The sequence below is a fragment of the Montipora foliosa genome, chromosome 9, assembly GCF_036669935.1.
Source record: "Montipora foliosa isolate CH-2021 chromosome 9, ASM3666993v2, whole genome shotgun sequence".
NCBI lineage: Eukaryota > Metazoa > Cnidaria > Anthozoa > Scleractinia > Acroporidae > Montipora > Montipora foliosa.
The window spans coordinates 17217106-17232105 of NC_090877.1; the positions used below are offsets into that span (position 1 = coordinate 17217106).

The 15000-nt window shown below is 40.6% G+C and overlaps 2 protein-coding genes across 2 annotated transcripts in view; both read right to left on the reverse strand.

Moving 5' to 3' along the window:
• Positions 1–317: 317 nt before the first annotated feature.
• Positions 318–5233, reverse strand: LOC137971512 (gamma-aminobutyric acid receptor subunit alpha-2-like). The gene is made up of 3 exons (XM_068818328.1): positions 4969–5233; positions 1615–1829; positions 318–686 (listed from the first exon to the last, which is right to left on the reverse strand). The coding sequence occupies exons 1-3, from the start codon at positions 5231–5233 to the stop codon at positions 318–320; spliced, it is 849 nt and encodes a 282-aa protein (XP_068674429.1).
• A 1080-nt stretch (positions 5234–6313) lies between these two features.
• Positions 6314–15000, reverse strand: part of LOC137971513 (gamma-aminobutyric acid receptor subunit gamma-1-like) — a 36287-nt gene continuing 27600 nt past the window's right edge. Inside the window, exons 6-8 of the mRNA XM_068818331.1 lie at positions 14577–14705; positions 13909–14123; positions 6314–6481 (exon numbers count right to left, since the gene is read on the reverse strand). Of these exons, the coding sequence (XP_068674432.1) occupies positions 6314–6481; positions 13909–14123; positions 14577–14705 (512 nt within the window). The remainder of the gene's footprint in view (positions 6482–13908; positions 14124–14576; positions 14706–15000) is intronic.

Genomic DNA, 15000 nt, shown 5'->3' on the forward strand with positions numbered 1-15000 from the left:
AAATCTTACTTCGCTATTCACCGCAGTTGATAGTAATAGTTCCTTGCATTGAAAGATTGCGTAGTGACGAATTTTAAGGGCACGATTTTTTTTTTTTTCATCCATAAAAAGAGTGTTTTACTTTTGTTTAAATGATGGGAACGACCCTCCGAGACGAGAGTTATGGTCCAAAATGAGATGTGTGAAAAAGGGAGACCCAAAAGAGTAAGATTGAAGACCAGGACAAGGAAGAACCCCTCCCCTTCCCCCCCCCCCCCCTCCTACCCCAGGACTTTGTTTGCCACACACCTTCCCGAAATGTAGTGTTTTCTAAGAGGTCATGCCAAGACATCAATACCATTTAAGTAAATGTACCAATAAAGTGTGTTGTACAAAGCGTATTCAAGAGGAAACGGAATTCGACAGGCAAAGTCAATTTTTACCGCCTGGCTTCGTCCGGACCCAGAAGTAAGCTTTGATGTGGCCTTTTCTCTGGGGTTTTCAAAGCAAATATTTTTGTCTGGAGATCTCGGGTCGACCTCTGGCTTTACGTCTTCAGTCATATTCTTCTTGGTCAGCGGTAATACTTGTACCTTTTCCTTTCGCTTGACGCCGACGCAAGAGTCGCTTGAAGTGATAAGCATGATTTCCGAGTTCCTGCGAACAGTGAGGTCCATGTTGTTCAATGAAAATTCAGAGGATGTGTCCTAAACAAGGCAAATCAGGCATTCTTAATAATCATCTTAAGCAAGATGAAGCTGCCTTTCGGGTGTCAGTATGCAGCTATGCAGGTTCTCAGAATTGCTTCAGAAAAAAGGGGAGACAAAACAGTTTGCAATAAACATAAAAGCAATAGAAACTGCTCAGTATACTGATACATTGAAATAAGAGGTTGATTTTGTTGATTAATCTGCATGCACCTGACTTAGAAGCCGTTTTCGATATTGGCGCGAGCCCATTCGATTGGATGAAAGTGGCTGTTCAACCTGCAAAAATTCATTCCGGTAATTGGTCCTGTGTTGGCTTACGAATTGTTTACGTGCGCCAACTGAAAAGCCTCTGATTTTGGTATGTTAATTAACGGACCGATATTATTACCAGGCCCAAAAAAATAACACTGAGAGCAGCACGTTTAAGTAAATAGCGACAGTGAGCAACTTTACAAGTGGAAAGGGAAATATTTACGTTGCAGTGTCGGGTGTGGAAACGTACACACCCTAGTGCGAATGTGTGAGAGAATCTTCTTATAACTTGATCAATCCATAAAAACTGCTACGGTTAGCATCCTTTCGTTTCCGTCGAGCCTACATCTTAAATCGATAGTTTCTTAAAGAAATATTTTACATGCAGTGGCAGATTTGCGACGTCAAGTATCAACTAGCGTTTCTGTTGCATTTAATTCGATGTCATGTTGACAGTAAAGGTTTTCCTTTACACTCTGACGGTAACTGTCTTAGTTGCCCTTTCCCGAAAAAAAAAAATATTATTTTGACACCATTTGAGTGGGAAAATTGAAATACAACGTGTGCCTTTTTATCACAACGCAAGAGAACTCAATTGTGAGCAACAATAGTTCAAGATTGATCCAAATAGTGACGTCAAGATTTTTAATATTGATGTATTCATAGTTCAAACCTTGGGCAGCATAGCATTGACATAACCCAACAAGAAGACGATGGTGAGAATGCACGTGATACCGACAGTCAGCCTATCATCACCGTTCTCGGGGTTTGTCCAGAAAACAATCCAACTGAGCATGACCAGAAGGATACATGGAAGGTACAGTTGAATCACATAGTATCCCACATGCCTTTGCAGCGAGAAGGTCACTTTGACGGTTGTGTAATTGCCTGTGTAGATAATTGGAACAAAGTTCTTAAGGCGATTTGGGTGAATTTTTAAACGGGAATCTAAAATTCACTGAGCTTATGAGCGGCAGAGGAGTATCTTTTCATATGAGAGGGTTAAAAGTAAAGAACTACAAAAAACAGTCATTAAAATAATCAGCTCATGACTCGCAGCTTATAATTATAACAATCATAAATTTCCTCTGACTTCTCATCATTTCAAAGTCCAATGTTTGCCAGGACAGTTTGAATTAGAAGTAAGCGATAATCGTACAAATCTTGCCATCGGTAAATGCTTAAAAATAACCTCAAAACTCTTTGAGCAAACGTTCAGTTTTGGACAAAACAGGCGTTCCATTCAGAGTGATTTGCATTATCTAAGGAAACGTTTTAGAGCAAAATCAACACTTATTGTTGAAACGAAGGAAACAATTATTGCTTAGAGCTGCAAAGGAATTTATTTTTGTCAAGGTTGCAAACCTCTACAACTCGACGGAACGTTTTGAAGACGTGACTAAGAACTGGGACATCGATGGATGTCCGACAGCTACTTCAGTTAGCTTCCATTTGTAGTCCACTTCATTGATGGGAAAAGCATCTGCGTATTAAAGTTGTCACTGATCACGCGAACTTGAATGGCTTTCCTCTTTGGCACCTCAGCAAGCAAAACTAGCACGTTGGTGCACGATGGCAGAATTCGACTTCTTCATTGAACATCGACCAAGCATAGCAAACACCGTCCCAGATGCCTTACGTCGACACCCTGTGTCTGACTCACCCAATGCTGAGGATTCTTATGCTCCAGAAAATTGTGTTATATAGGCTTTCTCTTAGTTGCAATATCTGCTGATGTCCCATATCACACTCCCACCTTGTTATCAGAAACTCTCAATGGAACTTTTGCTTTCCTGTGCCATGCTGACTCATCCGACGGTTCATCCTGCCGCATCAACGCCAGTTGACCCTGAGGCGTCATGTACAATGCGCATGCTCAATACTTTGAAAAGTGTTCAGCCTGACAATAAATCAAACTGAAGCGAACCGCGAGACTGCTAGTCGAAACCTATTTCCATCGTCGCTAATCGGTGTTCGTTTTGTATTCTATCTATATATTTAAATTATCTAGACATAGGTTTTCGTGTTACAGTACATTTTTGGAGAAATGTGGAAATCCTAAGCGCTATTTAGCGCTCGATGCGAAGGATGTCGGCTCGAGGCAGGAGACGCTATGGCAGTGACCGCAGCCTCTTGTCACCTGGAAGCTTTGTTAGGAGCACACAGAAGAGATCGGACTCTCGGAGTTCATGGCTCAAGGCTCATGGAATTCGATTTATGTCCCTTGTGTCATTCGGGACACATTTAAAACGCTGGAAGCTCAGTGTGTCTTCTCCACCTACATTGCTTTCTTGCAGCATTTGTTGTCGTTTGAGATGGGAAGGCAACAAAGGTGAGAAAATAAGAGTTGTACATTTAGATTTCTTTTTAGTCTTAGCTGCAACTTAGAAGCTAACTACATAGTATTACTGTATTTTAACAGTTTGAAAGCCAAGCAAGCCATGAAGAAGAGTGCATGTACGGAAGAACCAAGTGCGAGTACAAGAACCAGGTACGATGCATGAGATCAATCTGTCAGAGATCTGAAATCCCAGTTTAGGGGCTCTTTTTCCATGCGAGCAGTGGATATGGTTGGAAAATTTATAGACAATCCACAGTGATTTTTGTTTTCATTTAGATAAAAGTCATATGTTGTTTTGCAGATGATTCTAATTTGCACACCTCGACCTCTATGAAAAGAGGCAAGAGTGACGATTCTGTCATTGCTTCACCCGTGGGAAGTCCAGTTGCAATGGCTGGTAATAACAGGTAGCCGGGCATCTCGACTCGCTAGCATTTTGTGGTTGTGATTTCTGTTTTCGCATCTCTCATATCTGTCTCAGACGTAACAGTAAAAAAGCAATGCGCTCCAATTTGAACTTCTTTCTTTGATAAAAATGTAGATTTTCATTGAGTGAATTTCTGAACATTATGAAAATCATGATAGATAAGGAAGAAAGTTTTAATAACTGTTCCAGTTAGGTATTTCCCTATGGTTTTTTAGTTGTTGCATTTCTCTCTAACAAATTTAAGGCGTGTTATTGATTTTCCGCAGGTGGGAAGTGCAAAGGGGATGGATAAAGTGGCCCTTTGGACTGACCACATTGTTAGACACTTTGGCACTGTTGCAGTCTGGCATCTGGCCCCAGTTGTTCAAACGACGGACAGCGCTATCCGCCGGATAAATCACTATCACTATCTGCTGGATAGTGATTTATCCGGTGGATAGCGCTATCCATCGTTTGAAAAACTGGGGCCTGGAGTTGAAGGCAATGACCTAGAAGCTCTGAAGATATTGACGGCAATTACAATTTTTTGTTTTTTTATTACTTGATGACAGGGCTCTCATTAAGAGGTGGGAGCCGAGGATTCTCCTGACTAGTATAAAAAACAAAAAAAAAATTAAAAAATGGAAGCCAACCGAATATCAAGCTGTTTGATTCTCTCCCTTCTTATTGTATTCACCTGGCAACTTGAAATCTTAGTGACAACCCAGAATCAATTCTGCAATTATATTTACATTATATTACAGTCTAGATCAGGCTGTAAATAATTTGTTCAGTCACTACCTTTTTAGGGTCTGTTTATATGGAGGTGAGGGACCCCAGATAGGTGAGGTAACATGTGCCGGGTCACCCCATGCACCTATCATGTAAACGTGATCAAATTAAAATGAGAGATTATATTGTATGGAGAGGGAGGTTACTCCACCAAAGTGGGTTACCTCGCCCTCGTCGCCTTCGGTCATGATTTACAAGCTTTTCTCGTGTTCTCCCGTTAGAGTTCGGGCATTTGTATAATAAAACAAGAAAACTGTAATAGCGCGCGTCTATGTTCCAGAGACTGCATATCACTCAAGGATAATATAGTATCATAGTCAAGGTTATTACCTAGGTTTAATAGAGTTTTAAGTGCATATTTGTTGGCTGACTCTAGTTTAGAGTTCAAAGACGAGAGGAGGTATGGTCCAAAATGAGATGTGTGAAAAACTGAGACCCAGACATCGGTCACGAAGAGGTCATCAAAGGTCATGCCTGGGCATCAATACCATTTAAGTACATGTACCAATAAAGTGTGTTGTACAAAGCATAAGCAAGAGGAAACAGGATTCGGCAGGCAAGATCAAGTTTTATTGCCCAGCTTCGTCCAGACCCAGAAGTAAGCTTTGATGTGGTTTTTTTTTCGGGTTTTTCAATGGAAATCTTTTTGTCTGGGGATTTCGGATCGACCTCTGGCTTTTCGTTTCCAGTCATATTCTTCTTGGTCAGCGGTAACACTTGCACCATGCCCTTTCGCTTCACGTCCTCCTGCATGTCAAAGTCGCTTGAAGTGATCTGCACAGTTTCCGAGCTCCTGCGAATAGTGAGGTCGATGTCGTTCAAAGAAAATTCAGAGGAAGTGTCCTAAAAGAAAGCAAATCAGGCATTTTTTATAAGAGCAAGGCTGATATAACGGTGAAGGAATATATGGAAAAAAACCCAATCTTTCGAAAGGTACTGCCTTTCTTCATCAGGGTTTTACAGGCAATGGCTACGGTTAACAAAGACGGTACAATTTATACAATTTGAATGGTGATATACAGCCCTAAAGATAAGGATTTTAACGGACTTCACGGATACGGTCCAATAATAATAAGAAATGATAATTGAAATTATATGACGGTAAGGAAGTATAAGGGAAAAGGTGGATTATGTTGGCTTTTTTCAATATATTCCTTCACTGTTATATCAGCCTTGTCCTTTTTAGCTTTTATAATATTTAAATCGCTGATAAGGTCCTTCACCAGGATCCGGTGCTTCTGTTTTGTTACGCTGGTCCATGCGTAGAAAGTTGTGTTGTAAAGTTTCCCAGAATTGATTTAGAAAACAAGGGGCGACAAAGCAGTTTGCAATAAACATAAAATCAGTAGAAATTGCTCAGTATACTAATACATTGAAATAAGAGGTTGATTTTGTTGATCAATCTGCATGCACCCGACTTAGAGGGCGTTTTCGAAACTGGAGCTTGGAGCCATGAAGAACCCATTCGATTGGATGAAAGTGGCTGTTCAGCGTGCAAAAGTTCGTTCCAGTAACTGGTGGTGTGTTGGCTTACGAATTTTGAGCGCGCTCTAACCAGGAGCTCATCAAGAGGAGCCTCTATCTACCATACTTGCCTTGGGAATCAACCCTCTCCTGAGTAGATTTATTTACAGAACGCCTCCCTTGGGAGATTCGGCTCGCCCATTGTTGTAAAAGCCAATCAAAACAGAGCTATCTCAGCGTCAAGGGAAATACTTTCCGAATGGGAAAACCTATTCCTAAAAGGGTTGACTTAAAGAATTATTGGAGAGAGAGGCTCCCCTTGATGTGTTCCAGCTCCAACTTAGAAACCCCTGATTTTGGTTATTTTAATTAACGGTCCGATGCTATTACACAGGCTTTGTTATCATGTCCTTCATCTCTGCTTTCTTGCGCTTTTGATGTTAACAGTCTCTCCACCACGATACACTCGAGCAACGACAGGAATATGAAGAGGAATGACGTCATTAGATACCAGTCTACTCCCTTCGCATAATTGACCTATGGAGCATAACAAAATGGATAAAGTGGTTTAGTTTTTAAAGAAACTGTGGCGCTGCGTCGGTGGGGAAGTGAAACACAGAAATGGGTTTATCGGCAACTGGGTTGATATGGTAAGTTAACCACCGTAAAGAAGTTAGAAGCACACTAAAACCTGACGCTGAAGTGCGCGCGCACACGATGTAAAACTTGTCCTTTCGTCTTCAATGTAGAAAAAACTAACACTGAGGGTCGAAACGACCTGTTAAAATCGTCCATGCAGTGAGTGCTTCACATGCACCTCTTCAAATGTTATGCATTGCATAACATGCACAGTATGCAAAAAGATATACATTGGTGAAACAGGAAGGAATCTCGGAGACCGCTTTCGCGAACATCTGCGAAACGTTAAAAAAAGGACAAGGAAGTATCCACGTGATGAGACGTCCTCGTTGGTATACAAAACAACAGATATTTGCATAATAATAGAGTCAAATTTTAATGCACCGTTGTCATGGTACATCAACATGGCCACAGTAAAGTCAGAAGCAAACCATCAATATGGTGATCAGTGGCCTTTCCCTGCACCAGGGGCCCGTTTCTCGAAAACTTTACATTCATTCTCTGACGATCAGATAAACATTGAGATTGATGCTAAATTAATCACTAAAGTTAAAGAAGCTAAATCCCTAGGCGTGATAATTGAAGAACACCTCTCATGGTCTAATCACATAGGTGAACTTAGCAAGAAGATATCTTCAGCTATAGGCGCCCTTAAACGTATAAGACCATACATCTCAGAGCGCACTGCCCTCCAAATCTATCAAGCGTTGATCTTACCCCACTTTGACTATTGTAGCTCCGTTTGGGGCGACTGCAACTTAACCTTAAGTGATAAACGTCAAAAGCTTCAAAATAGGGCTGCCGGGGCGATTACCAGGTCCAATTACTACACAAGCGCCACCTTTCCTTTAGATCTGTTAAATTGGGATGATCTAATTACACGGCGACAAAAGCTTAAAGCCATATTAATTTGAAACAATCATTGGACTCACCCCAGCCTGCCTCCAGAATTTATTCAGTACCCCAGTACACAACTTAGAGGCTAAACTTGAGTTGCCTTTGCCGCGCACAAATTATGGCAAGCGTGCTTTTTGTTATAGCGGAGCACTGTTATGGAATAGTTTGCCCATCAGTTTCCGAAAATCAGACTCCCTAGGATATTTTAAAAGGGAAATTGACCAGCTATATAGTAGGTATGTATGTATGTATGTATCTGCTCCGAAAGTTTGCCTGCGTTCTACGCTTTTTCCCGACATTTTTCGGAAGGATGCTGGCCCCAACCTGCTTGGGTGTCTTGAAAACAAAGACCCCTAAGACCCCTAAGACTCGAAATACGAAGAAAGTAACCCAAAACCCTCAATTTGGCTAACCCTAGACCTAAAGTTGCGTTTTAGGCCTAGGGTTAGCCAAATTGAGGGTTTTGGGTTAATTTCTTCGTTTTCGAGTCTTAGGGTCTGAGGGGTCTTTGGGATCTTTGTTTTCAAAACACTCTGGTATGTAGGGGTCAGCGACCTCCCGAAAAAAGTCAAAACTCAGGCAAAACTTCGGAGGACATTTGAAATTAAAAGATCAATTTAATGACACTTAATAATGGGCACCGTATAAAACAATTATCCACTTTAGGCTCGGTGAATAAAAGCCTGGACTTCGTCTCGGTTTTTATTCACTGATATTCATCTCGCCTTTCTCCAAGTAATTGTTGAATAATGCTTAACAATTAGACTCCATATAATCGAGTATACTGAAATATGAAATAATTCCTTGAGCTATTGGCCTTACAGTTGGGTAATTCATCTTAGCCTATCAAAAACCATGGATAAAATGTCACGTGCATCAGCTTTAAACCCAATGAAACACTCCTCATGAAAAATAGTAATGAGACCCGGCTTGTTTTTATTGTATGCTAGTATCTTCCCCACACATTTTGACCGGCCACACGTATCCGGGAATACGGCCGAGCCGAGCAGTTCACAGTCAGATATATCAGCATTTATCATCAAACAAGCTGCTATCCTCCCATCAATCAGGCTTTAGACGAGGCCACTCTACGACGACTTGCCTCTTAAATGTTCTGATTTCATATTGAAGAATATGGATCAAGGCTGCCTTACTGGTGGTGTGTTCTTGGACTTGAGCAAGGCGTTCGATTTGATTGATCATTCCATCTTGAAAACTAAACTTGCTCATGTTGGTATAATAGGACACGCTTGACACTGGTTTGATAATTATCTATCTGGTAGAACTCAGTCTGTCTGCGTTAATGGAACCACCTCTGAGCCCATGGATTTGAACTCTGGTGTACCACAAGGGTCTGTTTTAGGACCCTTGTTATTCCTCATCTTTATCAACGATCTTCCAAACTGAGTCAAGCAAAGCAAGGTTGTTTTATATGCGGACGACACAGCACTGTTCCTCTCCAACAAGGATGTAAAGACCACTGATCGAACATGTCCTTCAAGAAGAGCTTAATTCCTTAAGCAATTGGTTCCGTGAAAATGGTCTGATAGTTAACTGCTCCAAGACAAATGTCATGGTGTTTGGCCCAAGTCAGGGTCTGGCTAAAGCTAGTAGGCCTCTCCTAAAGATGTCAGAATCATTTCTTCCGGTAAACGACGTTTCTAAATACTTAGGAGTCATTTTTTATTCGGATTTGAACTGGCATGGACATATTGATACCATAGCTTCGAAAGTTTCTCGTAGACTTGGACTCTTGAGTAGAAAAAAGAAAATATATTAGCACTGATGTTTGTAAGCAATTGCATAATTCAATTGTTCAACCTTAAGTTTATACGAGTATTGCGATATTGTATGGTCCAATTCAGATAAAACATATTTGGATAGGCTGTTAAGATTACAAAAACAAGGTGCCCGTATTATTCTTAAGCGTAAGATTAGGGAAGTAAGCTCTGAACAGCTCTTTAAGGAATTACGTTGGTTACCACTAACTGAGAGATGGACTTTCCACAAGTGTCTTCAAGTTTTCCGCTGCATAAATGGTTTTTGTCCATCCTACTTGTTGAATTTGTTTTCTCGTAATTCGGATGTATATAATATTCATTTGAATAGAATTTTATGTAAATTAGGAAGTAGATCATTTTCTTATGCAGCGCTGATCTTTTTAATGATTACCAAATTATGTAAAGTATTCTGAATCAATAAGGAGTCTTACTTCAAACTATTAGTTTGAGAAATGAATGTATATAATTTTAGTTGTATTTATATTTAGGGAACAGGAAAATGTTATTGTACGAGATCACATCCAGTCGAATATCGATAATTTCCTCACGATCGAAGCATCCTAATGCTATGGTTATAGTAACTGGAGATTTCAATCCAACTTCGACTGGTTTAGACCCTAAATCCGTCTGCATCCCAAACCACTTTACACAGCTTGTTACATTTTATACCAAGGATACTGGCATACTGGATTGGTTCTGCACCAATTTGCCCCACCTCTTCCATCTCCAGAGGCTTCCCAAAATCGCAACATGTGATCATTACACAATATTAGCTCGCCCATTGGTAACACCCACGCCCAAAGAAGATTCTATCCGTAGGATCAGAATTAGGAAGTGTCGAGCTAGTAACTGTGCACAAAAATTCGAAATCTTATCACAAGAGCTTAACTCCGCCATGGACACTTATTTCCTTGGAGATTTGTTAAGAAACACATAAGTGACAAGCCTTGGATTGCGAATAACATCAAACTATTAATTTCGAAACGTCAGTCTTCGTTTACTAGGCACGGGAAGGACTCCCTTGTTTACAAATTTTGGAGAAACAAGGTCCAACGTGACATCAAACTCGCACAAGCCCTTTATTACAACGATAAAATCAACGACCTTGCTCAAAGCAACGCTAAAAAATGGTGGCTGCAAATCAAGTCACAAACTGGTCAGCTCGCTCCCAACAAACAAGTATAGTATCATCAATTCCTTAACAGTGGCATTTCAGACACCGCGGACCTAGCATCCCAAATCAATGACTTTTTCGTCCGCATAACTGAGCACTTTGACCCCTTAGTTCCAACTGAATTCTCTCCAAATATCATTCCTGATGAATTATTTGTCTCGGAGAGAGAGGTTTTGTCTGATCTAAGTTGGCCAAAAAGAAAGCAATAGGACCAGACGGCATTTGTTACAGACTACTCAAAGAATTCGCCCCTGAGTTTACACCCATTATAAAGGATATCTACGACCAAACTGACTCTCTGAAAAGGTCAATTATACCAGTTCCAAAGATCTCTCCCCCTCAAGATATCAAGTCAGACCTCAAACCTATAGCGTTCACCAGCTGCTTAGCTAAAGTCCTGGAAGGTTTCACCCATAGAAAATTACTCAAACAAGTAAACTGTGATATCGTCCCAAGACAATATGTTCGGGAAGGTCAGTCAACTACGCAAGCGCTGATCTATTTACTTCATGCGATAGATACACCAGGCTGTTGACCCCAGAAAGTGCTGTGCTCGCATATTTTTTGCCGACTTTTCAAAAGGGTTCGATATAGTCGATCATAACATCCTCCTTGAAGAACTATGTTTTTCGAATGTCGATCAGATACTGTGTGCCTGGATAAGAGCTTTTCTGACCAAACGAACCCAAGCGGTGCGAGTCGGTATTTCCCTGTCTCCATGGCGCCACACCCATGGTGGTGTCCCGCAGGGATTAACAGACTACTTGGTGATTGGCACTCACGATTGAAGTATGTTGACGACACAACCGTCTTTGAAATAATGCCACGTAACTCGACTAGCTTGTTGGATTTCGCTGTTAGAGATACACATAAGTACTGTATGGAACACAGCATAAGGCTTAATCCAAAAAACGTATGGAGATGGTCATGAACTTTATGGGAAACCCGAACACTACAACAAGACCCCTGAATATAGGAAACCTAATTGTAGAAAAAATATCATCATATAAACTGCTTGGAGTAATCTTTAACGAGAACTTGAAATGGAACTGCCATGTTGATTATATTACCGCTAAGGCATAAAAGAAACTATATCCTCTCAGATGATTAAAGAGAGCTGACGTGCAAGAACAAGATATGTTGAAAGTCTTCAGAAGTAGTGTTAGACCGATTTTAGAATACGCAGGTGTGGCAGGACATTCCCGACTATCTGTCAGATAGAATGGAGTCCGAGCAAAAAAGGGCACTTAAAATCATATATGCTAACAGTTCATATAGTCAAGCACTGTCGTTAGCCAACGAGACTACACTTTCCAATAGACGCGAGCTTCTCTGTCATAAATTTATGGCTGAAATGATGGACACCCGTGATCACCCATTATCATGCTTGGTGTCCACTGTTGTACAAAGAACTAATCCGTATATCTTAGACCTTCTTCTTCTTCTTATTCTTCTTCTCGACCAATCAATAATTTTAAGAGAACTAAGAGATCAAAGAACATTTTTACTTTTAAGTATTCGTCATTTAGGTATCCGTCCGTTTAAGTAGTATAATTAAGACATAGCTTTAATATACCACTACTCTTAGTCTTAAGCGCTTGTTAATTCAGTTATCTGCAAGAGAGTGGAATAAACGATATTTATTTCCAACATTCGCGATAACAGTGTTGAATGGTTGCTGCTGCTAAAGCAAAATTCAAATGCTTTCAAATGCATTCGACATCGGTTCAACGGTTTGGTTGAAAGGGGGGGGGGGGGGGGTTGGGGGTAGCTAAGCAAACGGATGTTGAAGACGTTTTCTCGGGCCTTAACCTGCATCAGTTAAATCGATAGAGTGGTTTTCAATTGAGTGTCGAAGGTAATTAGCGAATTGCTTTGGTTTTGCATTTACTTCACTCAATGATGGTTCAAAGTTCTCGCGCCACTTTTTCAACCAATCAGAAGTGAAACCAAAACCAATCGTGGCTCGGGCGTGCACATTTTCCTGGGCTTTCTGTCGGCTACGTGTAATTACTTCGAGCTTTGATTGGTTTATTGGATTGTCTCCGTCCTTTCTGATTGGTTAAAGTAATTACTTTGGTTTTTGTTTTAGGAAACTCAATTGAAAATTGCTCTAGTTTCTGACAGCAATATTTTACTTATATTTCCAGATTCACGACGTTAGGAATCAAATTACGTTTCTGTTGCATTTAATTCGGTGTAATATTGACAGTAAAGGTCGTTCTTTACATTCTCACGGTAACTGTTTTTGTTGCCCTTTCTCTGAAAAAAGGATTACCGTCGAACCTCTCGACAACCGCCACCTTGGAGACAGAAGAAAATAGTCGTTGTGGAGAGGTGGCGCTTGTGGGGAGGTAGGGGTGTCATATGACACCCGTGTTTCTTTCAGGCTCTTTCTGTGGTATGTTCACGCTTACTGTACCATGCAAAGAAAGCAATCAAATGTAACTTTGTGCACGGTCCAAAGGCAAAATGTCAAGAAAACAAAATGATCGAGGTACACAATGCTCGTTGCATGTATTGAAGCATATTGCAGCATAAAACCGCAACAATTTATCAATGCGATAATGAAATATATAACAAAACTTCATTTTCACGTGGCAAATGTTGATAAGTGGTACATCATTTTAAAAAACGTTCTCCTTAACAATTGCGAGCATTTCATTTTCTATGATGCAAAACAAAGCTATCGAGGGTTGTCTGCTTTTGGGAGATGTCACGCATTTTGCTTAGCAAAGTAGTCACTTTACTTGTAGCTCGGACAAGTTTTTCATTCCCGTACAACTCGGCAAACGTAGCAAGGTCATCAGCGACTACTAATGCTTCTCTCACCAACTGAAACTTCGGTTCACGTAACGTTGATTGTTGAGATTGTTGTGTGGATATTTCCGAACACAGTGAACGGGGTTTATTTTAGTTGAAGTACCGTCCTTACTTTGTAGAGAAGCCAAAGTAAAAACAACAGCAATGGATTAAAACACATGCCCCGAACAATGATCATCGACGTTCCGTACGGATCAAGTTTCATGACTTTAACTCAATTTCATAAGACATTGATTCAACTGGCCGTTATTGAGAGGTTATTTGGGCAGTTGGGACGACATTTACTGGCCGTTGCCGTTTTGGAGAGGTGGTCGTTGAAAAGAAGTTAAATTAAGAGTGAATGTATAGACCCTCCGCCGGGACAAAAAAAGGTGACTGCTGTGGAGAGGTGGCCGTTGGTGGAGGTTCGACTGTATTTTGACACCCTTTGAATGGGAAAATTGGAATATAACGAGTGCTTTTTAACCCTTTCAACGCCAAAAATGCAAATAGATTTTACTCTGTCTAACGCCAGACGATTTTACTCGTCAATGGGGGAGCCCTCGACAGTGAAAGGGTTAATCACAACGCAAGATATCTCAGCTGTGAGCAACAACATTGATCCCACAGTGACGTCACGAAATTAATAATGATGTACTCAAAGTTCAAACCTTGGGCAGCATAACATTGACATAATCCAACAGGAAGACGATGGTGAGAATGCACGTGATGCCGAGAGTCAGCCTGTCGCCATAGTTCTCGGGGTTGGTCCAGAAAATAATCCAGCTGAGCATGACCAGAAAGATACATGGAAGGTACAGTTGGATCACATAGTATCCCACACGCCTTTGCAGCGAGAAAGTAACCGTGATATCGGAGAAAGTACCTGTGTAGACAATTGGAAAATAATTTTCGAGTTTTTAAAGCGATTTGGGAGAATTTTTAAACAGGAAGCTAAAATTCACTGAGCTCGTGAGCGACACAGAAGTGTCTTTTAATTTGAGAGGGCTACAAAATCGTTTCAACCATAAGCTCATAATTTGGAGCTTTTGACCCACATATATCTTTATTCCGAGTTCTCATTTTTTCCAAATTTTCAATGTTTGACAGTTTGAATTATAAGTAAATTATAACAATGATAATTGCTCAAGTTGTCTTGCCATCGACAAATGTCTCAAAATTAAAATAAGCTTAATTGAGCTCTTTGTACAGACGTGTATGTTTTGAACACAACAAGAGTTACCTTCAGAGCGATTTACATTTTCCAAGGAAACGTTTTACGAAAAAAACAACATTTATGGTTGAAACGATTATTTGGTCGAGGTTACAAACACTGTACCAGTGGAGAGGTGAGAAGGTTCACGGGACGTGTTTGAAGACGTGACTGAGAACTGTGACATCGATAGATGCCTGACTGGTACTTCCTTTGGCTTCCATTTGTACTCCACTTCATCGATGGTAAAACCGTCTGGAAAAAAGTTACGGGCCATTATTAATTAGAGATGGAAAGTTGTATGACCTTACTTAGTAATGTTATTGTTGATTCCTTTCTTTGTGGATCACATACGTTACAGATGTTTTTTCTTAGAGCGCAGAACTGGAAAAATGATGCTATGTGATTGCTTACGGTGTTGGGAGGAATTTTTGTATATTCCGGCGAAGCCGGGTGGAAATCCATAAGCGCTGAATCGCCTGATACCTAATTATTATTATTTTTTATTATATGGCAAGCAATTCTCAGGCTAATTGTAGCACTCTGGTTG